General features: G+C 44.2%; 1 protein-coding gene across 1 annotated transcript in view; it reads left to right on the forward strand.

Moving 5' to 3' along the window:
- Window positions 1-17,037, forward strand: part of COL24A1 (collagen type XXIV alpha 1 chain) — a 241,707-nt gene extending 224,670 nt beyond the window's left edge. The window contains exons 53-60 of the mRNA XM_040407488.1: window positions 4,563-4,598; window positions 5,966-6,001; window positions 6,850-6,876; window positions 9,140-9,205; window positions 10,805-10,973; window positions 12,822-12,931; window positions 13,212-13,421; window positions 15,733-17,037. Coding sequence (XP_040263422.1) covers window positions 4,563-4,598; window positions 5,966-6,001; window positions 6,850-6,876; window positions 9,140-9,205; window positions 10,805-10,973; window positions 12,822-12,931; window positions 13,212-13,421; window positions 15,733-15,876 — 798 coding nt within the window. The 3' untranslated portion in view covers window positions 15,877-17,037. The remainder of the gene's footprint in view (window positions 1-4,562; window positions 4,599-5,965; window positions 6,002-6,849; window positions 6,877-9,139; window positions 9,206-10,804; window positions 10,974-12,821; window positions 12,932-13,211; window positions 13,422-15,732) is intronic.
- The last annotated feature ends 5,567 nt before the right edge of the window (window positions 17,038-22,604 follow it).

A 22,604-nucleotide genomic window follows, 5' to 3' on the forward strand; every position in this document is an offset into this window, starting at 1 on the left:
ATCTCCGTAATCGGGAGAAGTTGGGGAATGTGTTTTGGGGTGTCATTTTACATATACCCATGCTGGGTGAGAGAAATATCTTGGCAAAAGACAACTTTTCCCATTTTTTTATACAAAGTTGGCATTTGACCAAGATATTTATCTCACCCAGCATGGGTATATGTAAAAAGACACCCCAAAACACATTCCTCAACTTCTCCTGAATACAGAGATACCAGATGTGTGACACTTTTTTGCAGCCTAGGTGGGCAAAGGGGCCCACATTCCAAAGAGCACCTTTCGGATTTCACAGGTCATTTACCTACTTACCACACATTTGGGCCCCTAGAATGCCAGGGCAGTATAACTACCCCACAAGTGACCCCATTTTGGAAAGAAGAGACCCCAAGGTATTCGCTGATGGGCATAGTGAGTTCATGGAAGTTTTTATTTTTTGTCACAAGTTTGTGGAATATGAGACTTTGTATGAAAAAAAAAATTTAAAAAAAAATCATCATTTTCCACTAACTTGTGACAAAAAATAAAAAATTCTAGGAACTCGCCATGCCCCTCACGGAATACCTTGGGGTGTCTTCTTTCCAAAATGGGGTCACTTGTGGGGTAGTTATACTGCCCTGGTATTCTAGGGGCCCAAATGTGTGGTAAGGAGTTTGAAATCAAATTCAGGAAAAAATGAGGAGTGAAATCCGAAAGGTGCTCTTTGGAATATGGGCCCCTTTGCCCACCTAGGCTGCAAAAAAGTGTCACACATCTGGTATCCCCGTACTCAGGAGAAGTTGAGGAATGTGTTTTGGGGTGTCTTTTTACATATACCCATGCTGGGTGAGATAAATATCTTGGTCAAATGACAACTTTGTATAAAAAAATGGGAAAAGTTGTCTTTTGCCAAGATATTTCTCTCACCCAGCATGGGTATATATAAAATGACACCCCAAAACACATTCCCCACCTTCTCCTGAGTACGGAGATACCAGATGTGTGACACTTTTTTGCAGCCTAGGTGGGCAAAGGGGCCCATATTCCAAAGAGCACCTTTCGGATTTCACAGGTCATTTTTTACAGAATTTGATTTCAAACTCCTTACCACACATTTGGGCCCCTAGAATGCCAGGGCAGTATAACTACCCCACAAGTGACCCCATTTTGGAAAGAAGAGACCCCAAGGTATTCGCTGATGGGCATAGTGAGTTCATAAAACTTTTTATTTTTTGTCACAAGTTAGTGGAATATGAGACTTTGTAAGAAAAAAAAAAAAAAAAAAAAATCATAATTTTCCGCTAACTTGTGACAAAAAATAAAAAGTTCTATGAACTCACTATGCCCATCAGCGAATACCTTAGGGTGTGTACTTTCAGAAATGGGGTCATTTGTGGGGTGTTTGTACTGTCTGGGCATTGTAGAACCTCAGGAAACATGACAGGTGCTCAGAAAGTCAGAGCTGCTTCAAAAAGCGGAAATTCACATTTTTGTACCATAGTTTGTAAACGCTATAACTTTTACCCAAACCATTTTTTTTTTACCCAAACATTTTTTTTTTATCAAAGACATGTAGAACTATAAATTTAGAGCAAAATTTCTATATGGATGTCGTTTTTTTTGCAAAATTTTACTACTGAAAGTGAAAAATGTCATTTTTTTGCAAAAAAAATCGTTAAATTTCGATTAATAACAAAAAAAGTAAAAATGTCAGCAGCAATGAAATACCACCAAATGAAAGCTCTATTAGTGAGAAGAAAAGGAGGTAAAATTCATTTGGGTGGTAAGTTGCATGACCGAGCAATAAACGGTGAAAGTAGTGTAGGTCAGAAGTGTAAAAAGTGGCCTGGTCTTTCAGGGTGTTTAAGCACTGGGGGCTGAGGTGGTTAATTTCTCCAACTACTCAGGATAATAAAAGCTAGACTGTGAATGGTTACTGTGGCAACAACGTCGGTTTTCCTTTTAGGTTTGATAAATGAGGTACAGTGCGAAATTAGAGATGACCACATTTAATTTCATATAATGTCAAATTGCTAGTACATTCCCCCCCCCCCCCCGGCTCGTCTGCACCAGGACAGCTATGTTTAGGAGAAAACAATTCTTAGAATAAAAGATCCCAGAGACAGTGGTAGAACATGTGTGCTTGGACACCTATTTTCAGAATTTCCTTTGGCATCACATACTGAAAATTTCTGACATACAATCCATTTGGAAAGTTGCGGTCTTGTACTAAAATATATTCATATAAATTCAAGTTTTCCCCCATCAATCTGCGCTAAATACCCTATAATGAGAAAGTAAAAACAGAATTTAAGAAGTTTTCGCAAATTTATTAAAAAGGAGAAAATAACATTTTGCATGGACATCAGTAATCAGACCCTCTGCTACAACACTTGACATTAAGCCCTGGAGCCTCGCATTTTTCTCGGTCATCTTTGAAATGTTTCTACACCTTCATTGGAGTCGCCCGTGGTAAATTCAGTGGAATGGACACGATCTGTAAAGACACAGCCCCGTCTATGCAAGGTCTGAATTGGTGGTCGGAACTTACAGACTTCACTTATAAATGACCTTCTGACATGTATCTATGATATCCTAGAGTTAGAAGACCATTTTTGTATGAGTTTCAACTTTTAAGGGAGTCTGTGACCAGTAAATTCACTGTCACACCAGGTACAATGCCTTGTAGAGCTAGCTCAGCTGAATGTAATGATACCTTTTACTTAGCAATCCATTGCTTTATTTGGGAGAAAATTTACTTTTAATCAATATGCAAATGAGCAGTTAAGTGCACTGGGGTGGGCCCAAGCCACTGTGTGCACCTTTGCTCCTCCTGCTTCCTCTGCCAGCACCTCCCACATCTTCCTGATTGACAGGGGCAAATTCTTGGCCCTTTCAATTAGGAAAGGAGAGGGAAGGGCCGGCAGAGGGAGCAGGAGGAGGTCCCGCTGTCGGTGCATTTAACTGCTCATTTGCATATGGATTAAAAGTACTTCTCCCAAAAGAAGCAATGGATCACTACGTGAAAGGTATCGTTACATTCAGTTGAGCTAGCCCTACAGGGCATTGTGACTGGTCTAAGAGTGAATTTCCTGGTGACAAATTCCCTTTAAAGAGTTCGTCTCCAAGGAGACAACCCATTGTAGATTGGCACCTCTCCAATCAGCTGATATGGCTCTTGGCACCTCTGGAAACCACATAATTTTGTGGCTGGAAGTCACGTTTGACCAAAGATTTTCCCTGTGGTGGCTGCAGAGGAAATGTAGTGTTCGACGAAATATATGAACGACTCGAGTCCGCCAGGGGCAGCTTTTTTTTTTTTCCTGCCTCCTAGAAGGGGTACATTGAGCAGGGGACCCTCCTCTATGTCGTTCATATGCCCTAGCAGGACATATGGAGAGAAGTGGCCTTCATAAAACAAACCCCTTAAAGGGGTTATCCAATGATTAATGTAAAAAATGAAAATCGGATATCTTATAATGCATGACAGTCTCTTTCTAACAAACCTAGACCAGACCTCGACCTCACATGGATCCAGAGATCTCCCCATTCACTGCTCCAATGGCTCTGCTAGATTCATTTCAAGCTGGCAGCCCCCCGGGCGTGCACTTTCTCAGGGGGCCATGTCTTTTTTACTGCAGCTGGTGGCAGTTGAAGGATGGAACTGAGCATGTGCTTCCATCTCGGTGAGCAGGACAGAGAAATCAGCAAAAGAGCAAACAGCAGGTGGCGCTATACAGATAGATTTCATTGAATACCTCTTTGGCTAAACTACATTTTTAATTACATGCAATTACAAAAGTATTCAGATCCAAGTGCTGGTTTGACAAATGTAGAATATTTTTCAGGGGATAACCCCTTTAAGGGTTTTTCTTTTTATAAAATGGGGAAAGTTGCTTTGACCTTCTGAATTCAACCATATATTTACACGTCTCTATATTTACATTGTGGAATGTTGAAATGGCAAAATTCATATCCAAATTGACAAAGTGTAAATGATAACACATGTATACACAGTACATATATGTCTTGAGATGGTGAACATTTCCAAGATAAATAAAAGGAATGTTAAATCCCCAGTTACTGAAGTATTGCAGCTCAGGCATTTAAGGTGAACAGAGGATGGACACAGCCCCCGAACACACACGTACCTCACGTACTACTACGATGTTTCACTGACATTCACAGGCTATAATATCACTAAGGATATTTTTACACTTTCGCTGCATAATAAAATTATAAATTATACAGTGGAGTTGACAGAAGTTGCCTCCTACCTCTCTGTCTCCTTCGGTGCTGCGGTTGCTATTGACTGTGGCACCTAAGGAAGGAGTTAACCCACTCCTGACACAGGTATAGACACAGTGACAGGGAGTGAGTGGGGTACGAGAGGGGAAGCCCTTGAACCGCCGTCCCTGGGGGAATGAGCAAATGTCTATTCACCTAATGGAAAGTGGCACTATAGGCAGTCCACTGAGACCTGTGTATGTATCCTGTCTATAGGGACTGAGTGACTGGGACGTCTGTGAGCAAAGTCTGTATTTCCAATATGTTCCACCTTATTGATGTATTTATTTGATTTGCAGGGAGATCGGGGTGAAAAGGGATCAAAAGGTGAAATGGTAAGAAAATATGGTAATAAACCTGTGCATATTAATGCTTGGGGTGTAGAATGAGCCATGTATAGGATGTTTGAGAATAGGCAAGTACTAGAAATTATTTGAAGGCATCTATAAGAAGCCCTGCAAATCTGTGCACATTCAGTGATTAAATAGACCCCAAATAAGGGGGGCAAAAGATGTATGTCTCATTAGCATCTTACTGGCTGAGGACTCTTAGGAGGACTCCTCATCCCTGCTCAGACCCTTTCATTTTTACATAGGAAATGATATTGAACTAAGGTTTCCATTTAACTAGGGACATATGCTAGTTTCCTACAAAGGGTTAACCCAGTGTTGAGATCATGCACCGAACAGCCCCCAAATTGGAGTAATTGGGGAAGATTTACTAATCCTATAGGACAGAGTTAGTCTACATGCACACGACCGTATGTGTTTTGAGGTCCGCAAATTGCTAAACCGTAAAAAAAAACTGATGACATCCGTATGCCACCCGTAGTTTTTTTTTTTTTTTGCAGATCCATTGTAACAATGCGTAAAACGGACAAGAACAGGACATGTTCTATTTTTTTTGCAGGGCTACGGAACGGACATATGGATGTGGATAGCACATGGTGTGCTGTCCGCATTTTTTGCGGACCCATTGAAATGAATGGCTCCGCATCCTATCCAGCACTCCAGTTGTTGTGAAACTACAACTCCCAGCATGCATACTTGCACTGCTGTACTCAGAACTCTCATAGAAATAAATGGAGCATGCTGGGAATTGTAGTTTCACAACAGCGGTTGCTGACCCCTGCTATAGATGGTATGAGCTTAGACCAGCTGTCTTCACCTTCACCAGATTTCTCACAGGGGCTCGGACTGGATGATAAGTCTGGTGCAGGGATAGACTTTCTTGTCTAGCTCTATGCCAGCTACTGGTTGGCTTTACTTTGAGACAGAATTTGATGCCAGAATTGTAGAGCTGTGTTGGTGTAAAATATTGCATCTTAGGCCATGCCCTTTTCCTGCGAAGCCACTCCCCTTTCCGCTAAGCCCACCTCTTTTTGAACGAGTCAAACAAAATTGAAGCAACCCTAGCCGCGCCATATTACACCACTTTGTAGATGGTTTCTTGGTGCAGACACGCCAGTCAACCTGGGCCATTGTGTCTTCCCGATGTAAAGAACTCAGTGGAAATTCAGTGTAGTTGCTGTCCATTAGATTAACCCACTATGGCATCTTGTAGAGGCAGAAGGTACATCTCTTACCACTTCCACAAAACCAGTACTTGACATTTTACGTCTGTGTCCATTGATAGACAAGTATATGGAAATATAAATACCGTAGGTTGTGCTTTTTGTAATAATTATTTGTTTTATTTCTAGGGACCTCAAGGACCCCCAGGGAACCCAGGCCCACCTGTAAGTACGATACACAGCAATAATATAATACTATTATTCATCTACACTAGATGCATTGAACCTCAGGTATCAGAACGGTAAAAAAAAAAACTGTTGCCAAAATCAATGAATCAGACGTCGGCTTTCCTCCTGCACTGGAAAATCAAAGCTGACCTACAACACGTATGTCTAGTGAATATATATGTAGACCTTTATTTTATATGTAACTGGTGTAATGTACTTAGATTGTGAGCCCCATTGGGGACAGGTTGATGCTAACGTCTGTAAAGCACTGCGGAATATAGTAGCGCTATTTAGGCTTCGTTCACATCACCGTTCAGCCTTTCCGTTTAGGAGCAGGAGAACGGAAAGGACGGAGAAGGCACATAACTGAGCCAAACAGAGCCTAAGGACCCCATAGACTATAATGGGGTCCGTTATGTTTCCGCTCAGAAGATGATTTTGAAGCGGAGACAAAAGTCCTGCACGCACAACTTTTGTCTCCGCTCCAAAATCATCTTCTGAGCGGAAACATAACGGATACCATTATAGTCTATGGGGTCCTCAGGCTCCGTTTGGCTCAGTTATGTGCCTCCTCCGTCCTTTCCGTTCTCCTGCTCCTAAACGGAAAGGCTGAACGGTGATGTGAACGAAGCCTTAGGTGCATAAAATAATGGGGTGAGTTATGTTGCAATATTGTTGTACGTTGTTACAATGTTGCAGCTTTCTAGCCCTATGTTCTGCTGCATGAAGACTGATGCTTGAGCACCAATATATTTTCGTCAATGTTACACGATAAATATACAATTTCAATAACTGTTTAAAATGGCAAACAATTGTAAACTTAATATATTATATGTTTTTTTTAGGGTCCACGAGGTGGACCAGGACCAACGGTAAGTGTACAAGATGTATTAAGCATAGAAAGACAGCTCTGTATACATTGTGTTCACACTCGAGTCTTTCCGTTAACATGTGTGCTTCCCCTCCACCCACTGGTTACAGGAAGATCATACAGAGATCTAGGGCCAGATTTATCATTAGCTCAAGTCAAAATAATGGAGTGAAAAAGTCGCTAATTTTTGCGCAATCGCCAAAACTGTGCAAAAATTTTCAACTTTTATTGGCTCTGCGCTATGCTCGCCAGTTTTCTGAAAGTGGGCGTGTTTTCTTATGTAAATGAATCTCTAGACAGATTTACTATTGCGACAATTTAAAAAGTCGCAAAAATTTGCGCAATTTCACTCCAGTGAGGACCATGCTTATCTTATGCGACTTTTTAATAGAACATGCGACTTTTTCGTAAAGACGTGCGACTTTTGTAAAGCCGCTTACTCAAGGATAAACTGCTACCGTCAAAACAAATTTATCACAGTATTAAAGGACCATTAATAAATTTGACTTATGTAAAAGTGGAGTAAGATGTACCGTATATACTCGAGTATAAGCCGACCCGAGTATAAGCCGAGCCCCTAATTTTACCCCCAAAAAATGGGAAAAATTATTGACTCGAGTATAAGACTAGGGTGGGAAATGCAGCTATAATGCAGAGTGTATGTGTATATAATGCACACACTCTACATTATATACACACATCTGCAAGAGGGTGACTCCCTGTATTTAATGCAGAGTGTGTGCATTATATACACACACACACTCTGCATTAAATACAGGGAGCCATCCACAGATCTCCCCCCTAAACAGTACCATCCACAGATCCCCCCTCCCCTGAACAGTGCCATGATGGCACTGTTTAGGGGAGGGGGGATCTGTGGATGACACTGTAGGGGGATCTGTGGATGGCACTGCCATCCACAGATCCCCCTACAGTGCCATCCACAGATCCCCCTACAGTGCCATCCACAGATCCCCCTACAGTGCCATCCACAGATCCCCCTCCCCGACACTCACAGCAGTATATTTAAACTAATCAGTAACCTTTAACTGTGGATATCTTACTTTGTCTTTGCTCCGGTAATACAGGCAGTGCGGGGAGCGGCGCTCACTCACTGACGTCACGCGCCTTCTCCCACTAGGCGGCGCAGGCGCGTGACGTCAGTGAGTGAGCGCCGCCCGCCGCACTGCCTGTATTACCGGAGCTAAGACCTAGACTCGAGTATAAGACGAGGAGGCTTTTTGAGCACAAAAATATGTGCCAAAAAACTCGTCTTATACTCGAGTATATACGGTAAGTGTAATGATAAATCTGGCCCCTAATGTCCAAGAGATGTCCGGGGAAAGAAGGATCAGGCATATGGGACTTCAGTATGCCCAATCCTTTGTTACAATGGGAGAATAAGATACTGCCATTCCTTTTCCCATTGGAATAAACGTGCACGCTGATCCAAGCCAAGCATGCATGTTTATATCGATTTCGGTGAACTAACTCGGCTGTACGGCCAGCTTTAATCTCCCTCTTTTGGCAGTAACAGAGAAAAAAACAAAACACAACAGATTGTGATCCTTTGTCCTTTATGGGAGAAAAATAAAAGGAGAAATAATTTTTCATTAGATCACAGTTGGAGATGAGCAAAGTTCTTGAAAATTCGATTCGGCTGCCTTGGCGAATTTTACAAAAAATTTTGCTTTGTGACTAATTACTTTGTCACAACGCATATCTCTTTGCAAGTAGTGGGTGCAATGTCAGGGAATGGCAATTGCACCACCTCATTGTACCCCTCAGATGCCGCGTTCATCACTGATTGCGGCATCTGACATTAATATTAAGCTCTATAATAATTTAAAAATAATAAAATCATACTCGCCTCATCCATTTGTTTACAAAGAGCCCGCTGTCGCTTCTTGATTGAAGATTCAGCACAAAATCTCCCACAGCATGTGATGAAGTCATCACGTCGGCCGGCGTGGTGACGTCATGCGTCACCGCGCATGAGATTTTGCGCAGGATCTTCAATCAAGATGGCGGCCGCGAGCTCTTCACACTCAAATGGATTAGGTGAGTATGATTTTTCTTTTTTTACTTTATTCCAGGGAAAATAGATTCGTTACCAGGAAGCATGAGGAAATTCGGCTTCGCTGTGAATCGAATTTTCCCTCAAATTCAGATCAAAGTCCACTTCGGACAGTTCGATTCGCTAAACACTAATCCTAGTACAAGCTGCCACATCTTTAATGAACTCTTTGCATTTCTTTACATAGAAAGTGATGGACATGAACTCAGCTATTCAGGCCCTGATGGAATCGCATGCAGCTTTGCAGATGGAGGTGAATGAATTCATTACACACAACGGACATGTTTTTTTGGGGCTGGAGCACAAATCATATCTAGTTAATTAGTTAAAATTGCAATTCAGAGTCTGGTAGAACTGAATGGTTGTCATCAGTATTCCTAGAACGACGTATTGTGTAGTGAACTTTCAGTAATTTAAAAGAATAGGACGACTCGGTGACTTTCATTATATAAATAAAGGGTAATGAAAAAGTAGTCTCATCCATAGTGATGTCATGTGGCTGCGATGGCCATGGTGGATACTATGTCGCCATGATGTGTGCTGTTGGCTGCATTATATCATTATTACCACATCACTATTTTTCAATCAATATTAAGGTATAGGGGTTGGGAGACTGGAGGAGAATATATGAGGCATACATAGCTGAAAGTTTTCAGCAAATGTCTGGGAGGTCTAAACCTTTACAAGTGATCGGCAGGGGTCCAACCAGGGGCGGAATGGGAATTTAAAGTGGCCCTGGAATTTTTTTTTAAAGTGGCCTTATGTTGTATGCGGATCCAAATTGACAGTAGGCTGGGCCAGCAATACCATATCACAAAATACCATCCTGTCAGAACCATATACCACAGTACGGCACAATATACTGCCCCAGGAGCTGTCCCTTTGTGGTGGCCATCAATAGCTGCCATGTTCTGTCCTTCTCCAGTTGTCTCTGATTAGGATAGGGAGCAGGGGACATAGCTTGGGCAGCCCACTGGGCATCAGCCCACTGGGAAATTTCCCTGTAATGTCTATGGCCAATCCACCCCTGGGTCCAACACCCCATACCTCCGGTAATCAGTAAATCTACTGCTTCTGGAGCCTTACTGCAGAGCTCCATCCATTGTGCAGTGCTGTTCCCACTGAAGTGGATGGGAGCGACGTTGCAGTAACCAGCACAATGGACCACGCTGTGGAGTTCCAGCACAGAACAGCAGGGGCGTGGGGTGTCAGACCCCTGCCGATCACACAGTGATGATCTATCCTGAGGATAGACCATCACTTGTAAAGGGTTCGACAAACCCCTTTAAGTATATACAGCATATCTGCTATTCCGTTATGCTATAAATATATAAATATATATATGACATGCAGTATAGTAATTGTAAATGCATAGAAAGGGCCCTAAGGTTCTGTTCACACTGCCATCAGAGAATCTGTTCAGTCAGCAGTTTGTGAGAAGGAATAGCTCTGCTTGCACCACTATTCTTCCTGTGAAAATGACAGAAAGCATGACTGGACCTGACGGCCCCCTGAGGTCGATCGGGCACCGGCGGTATTCGTCATAGAACAGAGTAACTTTCATTATAAACACGAGCCACAGTGGTCTAAGAAATGAATTATTCTGATACCAGGTGACCTCCTTTAAAATAATTCTGTTCCAAAGATGTTGATGTTAACTGTTAAATTTAATTGTTTTTCTTTTCCCTTTTTTCCTTTTTTCTTGTCCAACTAATGCTGCGCATGACCTTTTTGTGTCTGTCTGTAATTTTTGCATTTGGCACTTCTTTGTACCTTGTTACCTCTACGTTACCCTCTGGTTACATGTTACTGACATACATTACTCTCTGGCTGCATTCTTACTAACATGCAGAGCTATCAAAATACTGAAGTAACCGTGCTAGATTTTAACACGGAGATCTTTAAAACCCTCCGCTACCTGACGGATTTAATGCACAGTATAAAGAACCCTCCTGGAACCCGGGACAATCCGGCTCGTATTTGTCGAGACCTTCTCAACTGTGAACGGAAAGTGGCAGATGGTAGGTGCATGGTATTCGCTTCTCAACCAGAGCCCCCCCAAGTGTGTGTTAGGTCGGGGGTCCTGCTGTTCAGATGTTGCACTAGGCCCCATGAGTTTAAAAAATATACCTCAACTATTCCCAAGGAAAAGTTCTAAACCGATAAGGCCACAAGCATGATTTGTCAAATGATCTGAAAAATAACCTCTGTGTGAACAAAGCTTAATAAGTCCAACCTCTATGAAGATGTATTAAATAGAAATTGTGAGTTAATCCTCTGTTCAAGATCTTCATCTCATGGTCAGGGTGTAGAGAGGTGACAAAGAACATTTGACTCTGGAGGACCTGTCCTGTATTACAGATAACCCACAGAATGTGTAATGCTTCATTTCACCTGCAGGGAGACTGAACACTTACTAACAGGCTTCCCCACTGGTCGCTGGGAGTCTTTTTTTATTATTATTAATGTAGGGATTTTCCAAAGCAGAGAACCCCTTTTAAAATGTTTGATCAGCAAAAAATGTTAAAGGGGTTATCCAATCCCTAGAACGACATCCCCCTAATGCCCCGGCCCCTCATATAGGTTATAATTACCCTGTTTCCCAGCACCTGCGTTGCTCCTGAACCCCGCACGGCTGCCACTGCATCTCCCCGTCTCGCAGATCAAAACATCCGGGGGGGGGGGGGGGGGGGCGGGACACACGTGTGGGGGGCAGCCAATAGCAGGCCGCGACGGGGATGAGCCTCCCTAACGACCCTGTCGCGGCCTGCTATTGGCTGTCCCCCACCCCCCATTGCCGGATGTTTTGATCCGTGTGACGGGGAGATGCAGCGGCGGCCGTGCGGCCATCACGGGGCAACGCGGATGCTGGGGGCACGGGGTAATTATAACCTATATGAGGGGCCCGGGCATTAGGGGGTCATTATAGGGGTTGGATAACCCCTTTAAAGCTAAAATGACTTGCTTGAAGGGCATCTATCAGCAGATTTGTACCTATGACACTGGCTGATCTGTTACATGTGCTGTAGGCACCTGTGTTGGTCCCATGTTCATATTTGCCCGCATTACTGAGAAACATGATGTTTTAATATATGAAAATTAGCCTCTGGAAACAATGGGGGTGTTACCATTACACCTAGAGGCTCTGCTCTCTCTGCGACTGCTGCGCCCTCTGCACTTTGATTTACAGAGCCAGGCAGTGAAAACATCATTATGCCCTGTCAATCAAAGTGCAAAGCTTGTGGCAGTTGCAGAGAGAGCAGAGCCTCTAGGTGTAATGGCAACGCCCCCGTTGCTCCTAGAGGCTCATTTGCATATATTAAAACCTCATTTTTCTAGGCAATGCGGTCACATATGAACATGGGACCAACACAGATGCCTTCAGCTGTCAAGCGCACATGTAACAGGTCAACCAGTGTCATAGGTACAAAACTGATGACAGATGCCCTTTAATAGGTCTCCGTTACCTTTTTGCTGTTTTGAATTATCCTTTTGCTCATTTTTACTTACTCATGAAAAAATCTCTGTGCTCAGGTGGAAACTGTAAACGGGCTGCTGCTGTTCACAGACTTAGTTTTATCTCTCATATCTGATATTCTGGTCTCAAGTACTTTGTGTTCATAATGATGAGTGCTGCCCTGAATGAGCTGCAGACCTGATTGTTTCAATAAGGCTACATTTACACAAATTGCCTAAATCTGGAATAAATTACAGTAAATCTGATAAGGCTGAGGCCAGGCCCCATGTCACTAAAACACACTCACTTTTATCATTCGCACAAAACGGTAAAAAGTCATAAAGTTCTGTTACTGCATAAAGTCATGTCACCACCTACGTCCTTCACTCATTGGTTGCATTGTGTCTTGTAGGAAAGTACTGGATTGATCCCAATCTTGGATGTCCATCAGATGCCATAGAAGTGTTTTGTAACTTTACAGCAGGAGGGCAGACATGTTTATCACCTGTCACTGTGACAAAGGTATCGTAACCTGTCAATTACGGCTTTCGACAAGGGGAGAGACATATTTGTAAGGTTTTTTTCCGAGAGGCCCTAAAATGGGGAACAGCACAATTGTAGAGACGGTTCTGCTAAGGTCACCAGTCCCATTAATGTGTTTCAGGGTCTCCACAAATGAAAACCCCCAAGTCATATAGAGACCCCTACTCGGCTTCTTGACTTCAGTCAGACACTAGTCTCCAAGTATTTCATATTCCAACTTATAAATCTATTTACTCACTCATCTTTTCCATCTAACCAGCTGGAGTTTGGCGTCGGCAAAGTGCAGATGAATTTTCTCCATTTGCTGAGCTTACAGGCCGTTCACACCATCACTATCCACTGTCTGAACACACCGGTTTTGGGGATGGAGGCTGGAGAAGGGACACCCCTTATCTTCAAAGGATGGAATGGCCACAAATTTGAAGGAAAAAACTTACTTGAAAGAAACGTGCATCTAGATGAATGCAAGGTAAGACGATTAAGTGCAAATGCAATATGTGCAAGTACATGTCACCAACAGGAAACCAGAAGCAAGTAGGAAAGCACAGGAAAGAGGAGAAGAGTTCACAGGCCCAGCTAAATAGTGATGGGACGTTTTTAGATGATTTTGATATCAGACCAGCTTCTGATGAAATCAAATACGAGAAAAGTGATAATGACTACACGGTGACAGAAAGCATTCAGTGTGATAAGACTTCCATGATATAGATGCGGCTTATAATTATGAGAAACCCCTGTATTGACCTGAATGGGCTGATTTAGTGAAACTGAAGTAGTCACAGAATATTACTCAATAGACTGGAGATAAGAATCCTGTCCTCAAGAGATGGCATTGGCAGAAACCCAAAATGTGAGATCAGAAAGGGTTTTGGTGAGCTGTGCCTGAACCCCTTTATACTGGGGTTCTATATCTATATATCTATTTTTCAGTAGAGCACCACTGAAATTTATGGTACTTAAAAAAAACCTCTAGAGATGGAAGTCCCCAGAGGGGATCAGACACAGCACAGAATGTGGCTCTAAATTTTTAGAACTGGAGTGGGAACTGATTTTCATTCAGTGTTAGTGTTGTCTTCTGCCATTTGCAAATGAATGTAGTAGAGATGAGTCCTCAACGTGACACTGACACCCCCACTTATTCACCAGTCTGCATTAGTTTGTACCTAAGTGGCCCATTGATTTAAAAAAGTGCAACCCCCCTCTGTTCACCAGTGTACATGAGTGTCTACATTGATTGATTTCAATGGGTACAATGTAGCTGCAGGGAAAATAATGACTGACCAACTGCTTCCCCTGGCAATACCAGTTGATTGCAGGAAGTTCTGACAGCAAACTGCTCTTCCCCTTGACTCCCTTATTGCTGAAGGGACTGGTTCTCTTGTAGGGCTGGGTTATCACATTGCAGTTGCCCCAGGTGGCACAATCTTCAAATTGACTGCAGCAAAAAAGTTTTTTGCTGTTAATGGTTGTGCGATTTTGCAGCTAAACAGCAGTTAAGAGGGCTTTCTGAGATATTTTTATTGATGACCTATCCTCTGGATAGGTCATCAGTATCTGATCTGTGGGGATTCGACCCCTGGGACCCCCGCTGTTCAGCTGTTTGAGATATCACCGTTGCTCACAGTAGCACAACGGCCTTTTCTCATCTCACCAAGTACAGCGCCACACATTTGATGTGTTTTGCTTGGTATTGCAGCTCAGCCCCAATCAATTCAAAGGGATCTGAGCTGTGCCTAGGCCATCTGATGAATGAACATGACATCACATGGCCTAGGGAAATCTGTGAGAAGGCCGAGACGCTACTGGGACCGCCGATGCCTTCACAAACAGCTGATTGGCAATAGGTAATCAGTAAAAATATCTTGGAAAACCCTTTTAATCACTCGGCCATTAAAGGGGTTTTTCAAAATTCTGATATTGATGACCTATCCTCAGGAAAGGTCAGATCCGCCATCCAGGACCCCTGTCAATCGTCTGTTTGAGGAGGCCAAGGTGCTCCAGAGAGCACAGCTGCCTCCTCACAGCATACCAATCACAGCGCCATACATTGTATAGTGGCTGTGCTTGGTATTGCAGCTCATCCCTATTCACTTGAATGGGGCTGGGCTGCACCTAGGCCAGTGATGGCGAACCTTTTAGAGACCGAGTGCCCAAACTGCAACCCAAAACCAACTTATTTATTGCAAATTGCCAACACGCCAATTTAATCTGAATACTACAGTCCAATATAGTATATCTTCCATGTTCTTTATCATTTAGCTATAATAGCCTGCCTGCATTCAATGCGCTGCCTGTGCCGTTCATAGTGCGCCCTGTGCTGATGATTGGCAGGAAAAGTCTGAGGCAGTGATGGCAACTCCCAGCATGCTCCATTCATTTCTATGGAGTTCTGAGCACAGTCAAGCAAGAGTGCATCTTGGGAGTTGTAGTTTTACCACAGCTAAAGTGCCGGAGGTTAGCCACCACAGGTCTAAAGCATGTTGGTACACTTTAGGCTTTTTCCAGGGGCCGGGTGCCCAGAGAGAGGGCTCTGAGTGCCCCCTTGGGCACCCGTGCCATAGGTTTGCCACCACTAGGCCCACATGACCGATGAATGTAACAGCACTGGGCTAGGAAGAGGCCGCAGCACTCATCAGAGCACCCCCACCTCCTTAAACAGCTCCTTAATACCATATTGACTCCCTAACCTGAGGATAGGCCATCAATATCAATCTCCAACAACCCCTTTTAACCCCTTCACTTTGTCCATCACAGTGATTAATCAAGGACTCTTCTTGCAGGTACAGGACGGCAGCTGGCACAAGACGAAATTCAAGTTTTACACTCAAGACACGAACCAACTTCCAATTGTAGACATCTCCAAGTTCACCGTCGTCCAGAAAGGACAGCATTATCTGGAGAACGGTCCGGTCTGCTTCCTCTGAGAGGGGCAGCTGCTAAGCGCAAGTCTCTTTTCTATAAAAAAGAGCCTTTAAAACTAAGGGAAGGTAGCAGTGTCTCCACTGCGTGACTATTACAGACCATTGTGTGGGCAATCTTCTAAAGAAGCCGGAAGAGACTTCCTCCTAAGAAGGACATATTTCACAGGAATATTGATAGAGTATTTAAGTTTTAATTAATCTTTTTTTTTTTTTTAATAAATACAACTTTGAATCAAAAACTTTATCTATACCTGAGACAAATATAATATAGCACTGTACAAGTTGCCTTCAAGGAAGCAGTCGGCTTGCAGAGGAGCAGTACTGGTTACTACTCTGGAAAGTGCAATAATGTTTTTGAAAAAATAAAAATACATTTTTTATCATGAGTAACTCCTTGGTTGGACGGCAGAACGATCACCTGCCCTGCAGCGGCGACGAAACACTAAGTTGGATCTTGGTCCTTTGCGGACGCATACCTCTCGTGAGATGGTACCCTACCTCTTCCGCGTTGCCTAGTCCCCCTATAATAACAAGGTGCTAACGGCTTAAAATTGAATAAATCTGATTGCTTCACTTCTGTATGTACTGGCTACATCAATTGTCCTCTCGTATTCCTATCTGAAATCCATTTATTTCAGTAAGACATTTATTTATGTGAAAGGATCAGTCTATTTTTGTGGTAGCCCCGCATAGCACAATGTATATGGTGCCTATAAGTCATATTTTCTTATTGTAAAAAAAGTTTTAAAAAAAACATGCAAATAAAGTTTTGCCTTCTTCAGCTTGTATTATTCCCCCCCCCCCCCCCCCTCCGCTGACATCCGAAACGGCATCCGTGTTGTTATATAAGTATGTATATATTTTGTAACATGTATTGAGATTTTAATACAGCGGATATTTTATAATGCTGATGTTAAATTATAATAATTGTAATCGTTTCAGATGTTTAGATGATATATATATATTTTTTGCATTATTAATTGGTGCTATTTTTTATTTAATTCAGATTTGTCTAAAAAAAAAAAAATCCATGTTTCAGTCAAAACCGGAAAATGTGTTAGCAGCCGGTTGTGTATTGGTTATGTGTCTACCGGTATATTTTAACCTTTCATGATAAAGTGAGATTGTCAGCCGTACAATTACCACTGTAGTAAAAGATCTGCCTTAGTGTTAATAAAACAGCGCTGTACACGACGAGGAATGGCGTCCTGTTTCTCTGCTTTGTATTTAGTCATGTTGATTTGTTACACTGTAAGTGCAATACCAATTGATTATTCATTATACAGGTTCCCTTCCATAAGGCATATGGATGTGGTTACGGAAATGGCTGTGGATCCGCTGTGCCACTGAACAGATTTGACTTGGGTATAAAAACTCTAAGCGCATTTTCCTGGCAGCCCCATATACAGGGATCTGGACTCCGCTGCAGGGGAACTATCAGGCCGCTACCTCTTGGAGTAGGCAGTGGCTGCTGACCCACAGGAACCAAGAGACACTGGCGTGGAGCACTAAAGGATCAGGCAAAACCATAGCCAGGAAACAAGTCGAGGTCAGGTAGGGTTTGTGCAATCTGGAAAACAGTCCAAGGGTCAGGGCAGGCAGCACAGGGACAATCTGAGAGACAGGTGGAGATCAGTACAGGCTGCAAAGGGTCAAATCAAGATAACAGGCAATAGTCGGTACATAAAATATCAAATAAGACCATAGCATGTCTTTGCAGGAAATAATTATTAGTACCTATTGGTTAGGAACCCTCCCAGCCTGGGAGCAGCTGTGAAAGCACAAGTGATGGCCCCTTTAAGAGGCTGGGAGGGATGCAAGTGTCCTCCCTAGGGAGGAAAGAGCCTGCAGGCAGAAGGAACAGCCCTACCAGGACCGCCGAGAAGACACAGGAGGACGACACGAAACTCCAGAGAGTCATAAAAGGGAGGTATCTGTGACTCCTACTTTGGGGGACCCAGCCAATTCTTGCACTGAACGGTTGCCATGTAATACGTCATTTCATCTGTAGTAGGCCAATTCAGAGGCCGGACCCATGGTGATAGTCAGACAGCAGAGGCAACTCCCCCTCCCACCACCACCTATAAAGGAGATACAGATGTAACAAATGTTAATGTTGAACACAATTCACATGTGGTATGAATGTTGCAAATCTTACTTAATAAAAATATAATACACTGACTCGGACTTGGTTGATATATTCAGCTACTTATGTGAGGGCTCTTTAACACAAGTAAGTTTTCCATCCGGGTGCGATGCATGAAGTGAACACATTGCATCTGGACCCATTCATTTAAATCCGTTTTTCATGCAGCATTTTTGCGTTGTGGAAAACTCGCAGCATGTTCTATATTGTGTTTTTTTTTCACAAAGCCTTTATCCCATAGAAATGAATGGGAAGTGTGTGAAAAAACGTAAGGTATCCAGGTATCCTATGACAGATCTCAATAGCGGAAAAGGGAAAGCGCAAGTGTGAAAGTGTCCTTACTGATGTACCCATGGCGATGATGACACCACGGTGAGGAGAGGTTTGTATAACGCCAGCCAGACCGATGTACATAAAATGCACCCACATAGCGAGCTTCTGAAAGGACAGGGAGCAGTGTAGTTTGCCTATGACGATTTCATACACTACCCTAAAAAGATTTCTAGAACATGGGAGAATATTGGGGAGATTCTGCATGCAGATAGCGCCCAGTTCCTCCTGCTGGAAGGATCCAGTGCTGACCCCTGTGCTGCTCAGAAATAAAGGAAGGTGCAGCATAGTGACCTCTGCACAGCAAATGTCCTAGTCCTAGCTGTATGGTATCAGATACTGAGAAAATGAATAAGATCTTATCTCTAATAAGCAAATGCTCGATCAGATGACCGATGTCCCCCCTGACCTTCCCGTAAACATCCTGGCCGAGCATGCACACTTATTCATAAGGGTAGAGGATTACAGAGCAAGGATCTGGGATGTTGAAATCCAACATTTCGGAAGCCCCCATATATATTAGATTATAAGTGGACCCCTCAAAATCAAATGTGTTTTTAAGCTGAACTAAAGGTGCATTTACATGCACCGATGGAGCAGGCAATTATCGGGAAGGACATGTACCTTCCCGTTAACTACCTGCTCGTCAGTGAAGGAAAGCTCTGCATTTACATGTACCAATCTCCTTCACAATATGGGGATGAGTTATGGCTACTGCTATAGTCAGGGTCAGCAATACCATAGGGCAAAATACCGTCCCATCAGAACCATATACCACAGTGCGGCACAATATATTACCCCAAAAAGTGTCCCTCTGTGGTAGCCATCAATAGCTGCCATTTTCTATCCTCCTCCTGAGAAGCGACCACAGCAGCGGAATTCAGGAGCACTGGCCAGGTAAATGGATACCTGACTCTCACAGCGTTAATTAGCGATGAGAGCTCATTATGTACCTGGCCAGCGGCAGAGAGGAGGGCTCAGGTGGCCACCTGGGCATAGGCACTCCGGGAAATTTCCCTGTAGGGTCCCTCGTCCTCATACAAATTGTTTCTGGGAAGCAGATCGCTGTTCACACAGCACAATTTGATGCTTAAAAACGATGATTGAGATGTCCACATAAAAGATGAATTCACCAGATCAACCGGCACTATTGTTTCTGGGGAGCACTATGTCAGCACTATGGTTTATTGTGCCTGCACTATTATTGACAGAGGACACATTATCAATACTACTGTTTATGGGGGGCACTTTATCAGCCGCACTACTGTTGATGGGCGGCACTTTACCAGCTCTACTCTCAATGGGGCTACTTTACCAGCACCACTGTCTATGGGGGTCACTTTACCAGCACTACCGTCTATGGGGGGGGGGGGGGGGGTACTTTACCAGCACTACTGTCTATGGTGGACACTTTACCGGCGCTACTCTCTATAGGGGGCACTTTACCAGCACTACTGTCTATGGGGGCACTTTGCCAGCACTACCGTCTATGGGGGGCACTTTATTGACACTACTATCTATGTGGGCACTTTATTAGCACTATTGTCTATGGGGGACACTTTGCAGGCTCTACTGTCTATGGGGGACACTTTACCGGCACAACTGTCTATGAGGGGCTCTTTATCAGCACTGCTTTCTAAGGGGGGCACTTTACCAGCACTACTGTCTATGGGGGGACACTTTACTGGCACTACTGTCTATGGGGGGACACTTTGCTGACACTACTGTCTATGGGGGTCACTTTACAGGCACTACTGTCTATGGGGGGCACTTTACCAGCACTATTGTCTATAGGGGACAGTTTACCTACACTGCTGTCTATGGGGGCACTTTACCAGCACTACTGTCCATGGGGGGCACTTTACCAGCACTACTGTCCATGGGGGGCACTTTGCAGGCTCTACTGTCTATGGGGGACACTTTACAGGCACTACTGTCTATGGGGGGCATTTTACCAGCACTGCTTTCTAACGGGGGCACTTTAGCAGCACTAATGTCTATGGGGGGCACTTTACCAGCATTACTGTCTATGGGGGTCACTTTAAGGGCACTACTGTCTATGGGAGTCACTTTATCAGAACTACTGTCTATGGGGGGCACTTTACCAGCACTACTGTCTATGGGGTACACTTTACCGGCACTACTGTCTATGGGGGGCACTTTATCAGCACTGCTTTCTAAGGGGGGCACTTTACCAGCACTACTGTCTATAGGGGCACTTTACCAGCACTACTGTCTATGGGGGACACTTTACTGGCACTACTGTCTATGGGGGGACACTTTGCTGACACTACTGTCTATGGGGCTCACTTTACAGGCACTACTGTCTATGGGAGTCACTTTATCGGAACTACTGTCTATGGGGGGCACTTTACCAGCACTATTGTCTATGGGGGGCACTTTACCAGGACTGCTTTCTAAGGGGGGCACTTTACCAGGACTGCTTTCTAAGGGGGGCACTTTACCAGGACTGCTTTCTAAGGGGGGCACTTTAACAGAACTACTGTCTATGGAGGAACACTTTGCCGACACTACTGTCTATGGGGGTCACTTTACAGGCACTACTGTCTATGGGGGACACTTTACCGGCACTACTGTCTATGGGGGGCACTTTATCAGCACTGCTTTCTAAGGGGGGCACTTTACCAGCACTACTGTCTATGGGGGGACACTTTACTGGCACTACTGTCTATGGGAGTCACTTTACAGGCACTACTGTCTATGGGGGGCACTTCACCAGCACTAATGTCTATAGGGGACAGTTTACCTACACTGCTGTCTATGGGGGCACTTTACCAGCACTACTGTCCATGGGGGGCACTTTACCAGCACTACTGTCCATGGGGGGCACTTTGCAGGCTCTACTGTCTATGGGGGACACTTTACAGGCACTACTGTCTATGGGGGGCACTTTACCAGCACTGCTTTCTAAGGGGGGCACTTTAGCAGCACTAATGTCTATGGGGGGCACTTTACCAGCATTACTGTCTATGGGGGTCACTTTAAGGGCACTACTGTCTATGGGAGTCACTTTATCAGAACTACTGTCTATGGGGGGCACTTTACCAGCACTATTGTCTATGGGAGTCACTTTATCAGAACTACTGTCTATGGGGGGCACTTTACCAGCACTACTGTCTATGGGGGCACTTTACCAGCACTACTGTCTATCGGGGCACTTTACCAGCACTACTGTCTATGGGGCTCACTTTACAGGCACTACTGTCTATGGGAGTCACTTTATCGGAACTACTGTCTATGGGGGGCACTTTACCAGCACTATTGTCTATAGGGGACACTTTACCGACACTACTGTCTATGTGGGGCACTTTACCAGCACTACCGTCTATGGGGGGGGGGGGGGTACTTTACCGGCACTACTGTCTATGGTGGACACTTTACCGGCACTACTCTCTATTTGGGGCACTTTACCAGCACTACCGTCTATGGGGGGCACTTTATTGACACTACTATCTATGCGGGCACTTTATTAGCACTATTGTCTATGGGGGACACTTTGCAGGCTCTACTGTCTATGGGGGACACTTTTCCGGCACTGCTTTCTAAGGGGGGCACTTTACCAGCACTACTGTCTATGGGGCACTTTACCAGCCCTACTGTGTATGGGGGGACACTTTACCGGCACTACTGTCTATGGGGGGACACTTTGCCGGCACTACTGTCTATGGGGGGGACACTTTGCCAACACTACTGTCTATGGGGGTCACTTTACAGGCACTACTGTCTATGGGAGTCACTTTATCGGAACTACTGTCTATGGGGGGCACTTTAACAGCACTACTGTCTTTGGGCGGCACTTTACCGGCACTACTGTCTGTGGGGGGCACTTTACTGGCACTACTGTGTATGGGGGGTACTTAACCAGCACTACTGTCTATGGGGGACACTTTGCCGACACTACTGTCTATGGGGGGTACTTTACAGGCACTACTGTCTATGGGGGCACTTTACCGGCACTACTGTTTATGGGGGACACTTTGCCGGCACTACTGTCTATGGGGGGATACTTTGCCAACACTACTGTCTATGGGGGTCACTTTACAGGCACTACAGTCTATGGGAGTCACTTTATCGGAACTACTGTCTAAGGGGGGCACTTTAACAGCACTATTGTCTATAGGGGACAGTTTACCTACACTGCTGTCTATGGGGGCACTTTACCAGCCCTACTGTCTATGGGGGACACTTTACAGGCACTACTGTCCATGGGGGGGCACTTTGCAGGCTCTACTGT

This window comes from Bufo bufo, chromosome 9 (assembly GCF_905171765.1).
Source record: "Bufo bufo chromosome 9, aBufBuf1.1, whole genome shotgun sequence".
Taxonomy (NCBI): Eukaryota; Metazoa; Chordata; class Amphibia; order Anura; family Bufonidae; genus Bufo; species Bufo bufo.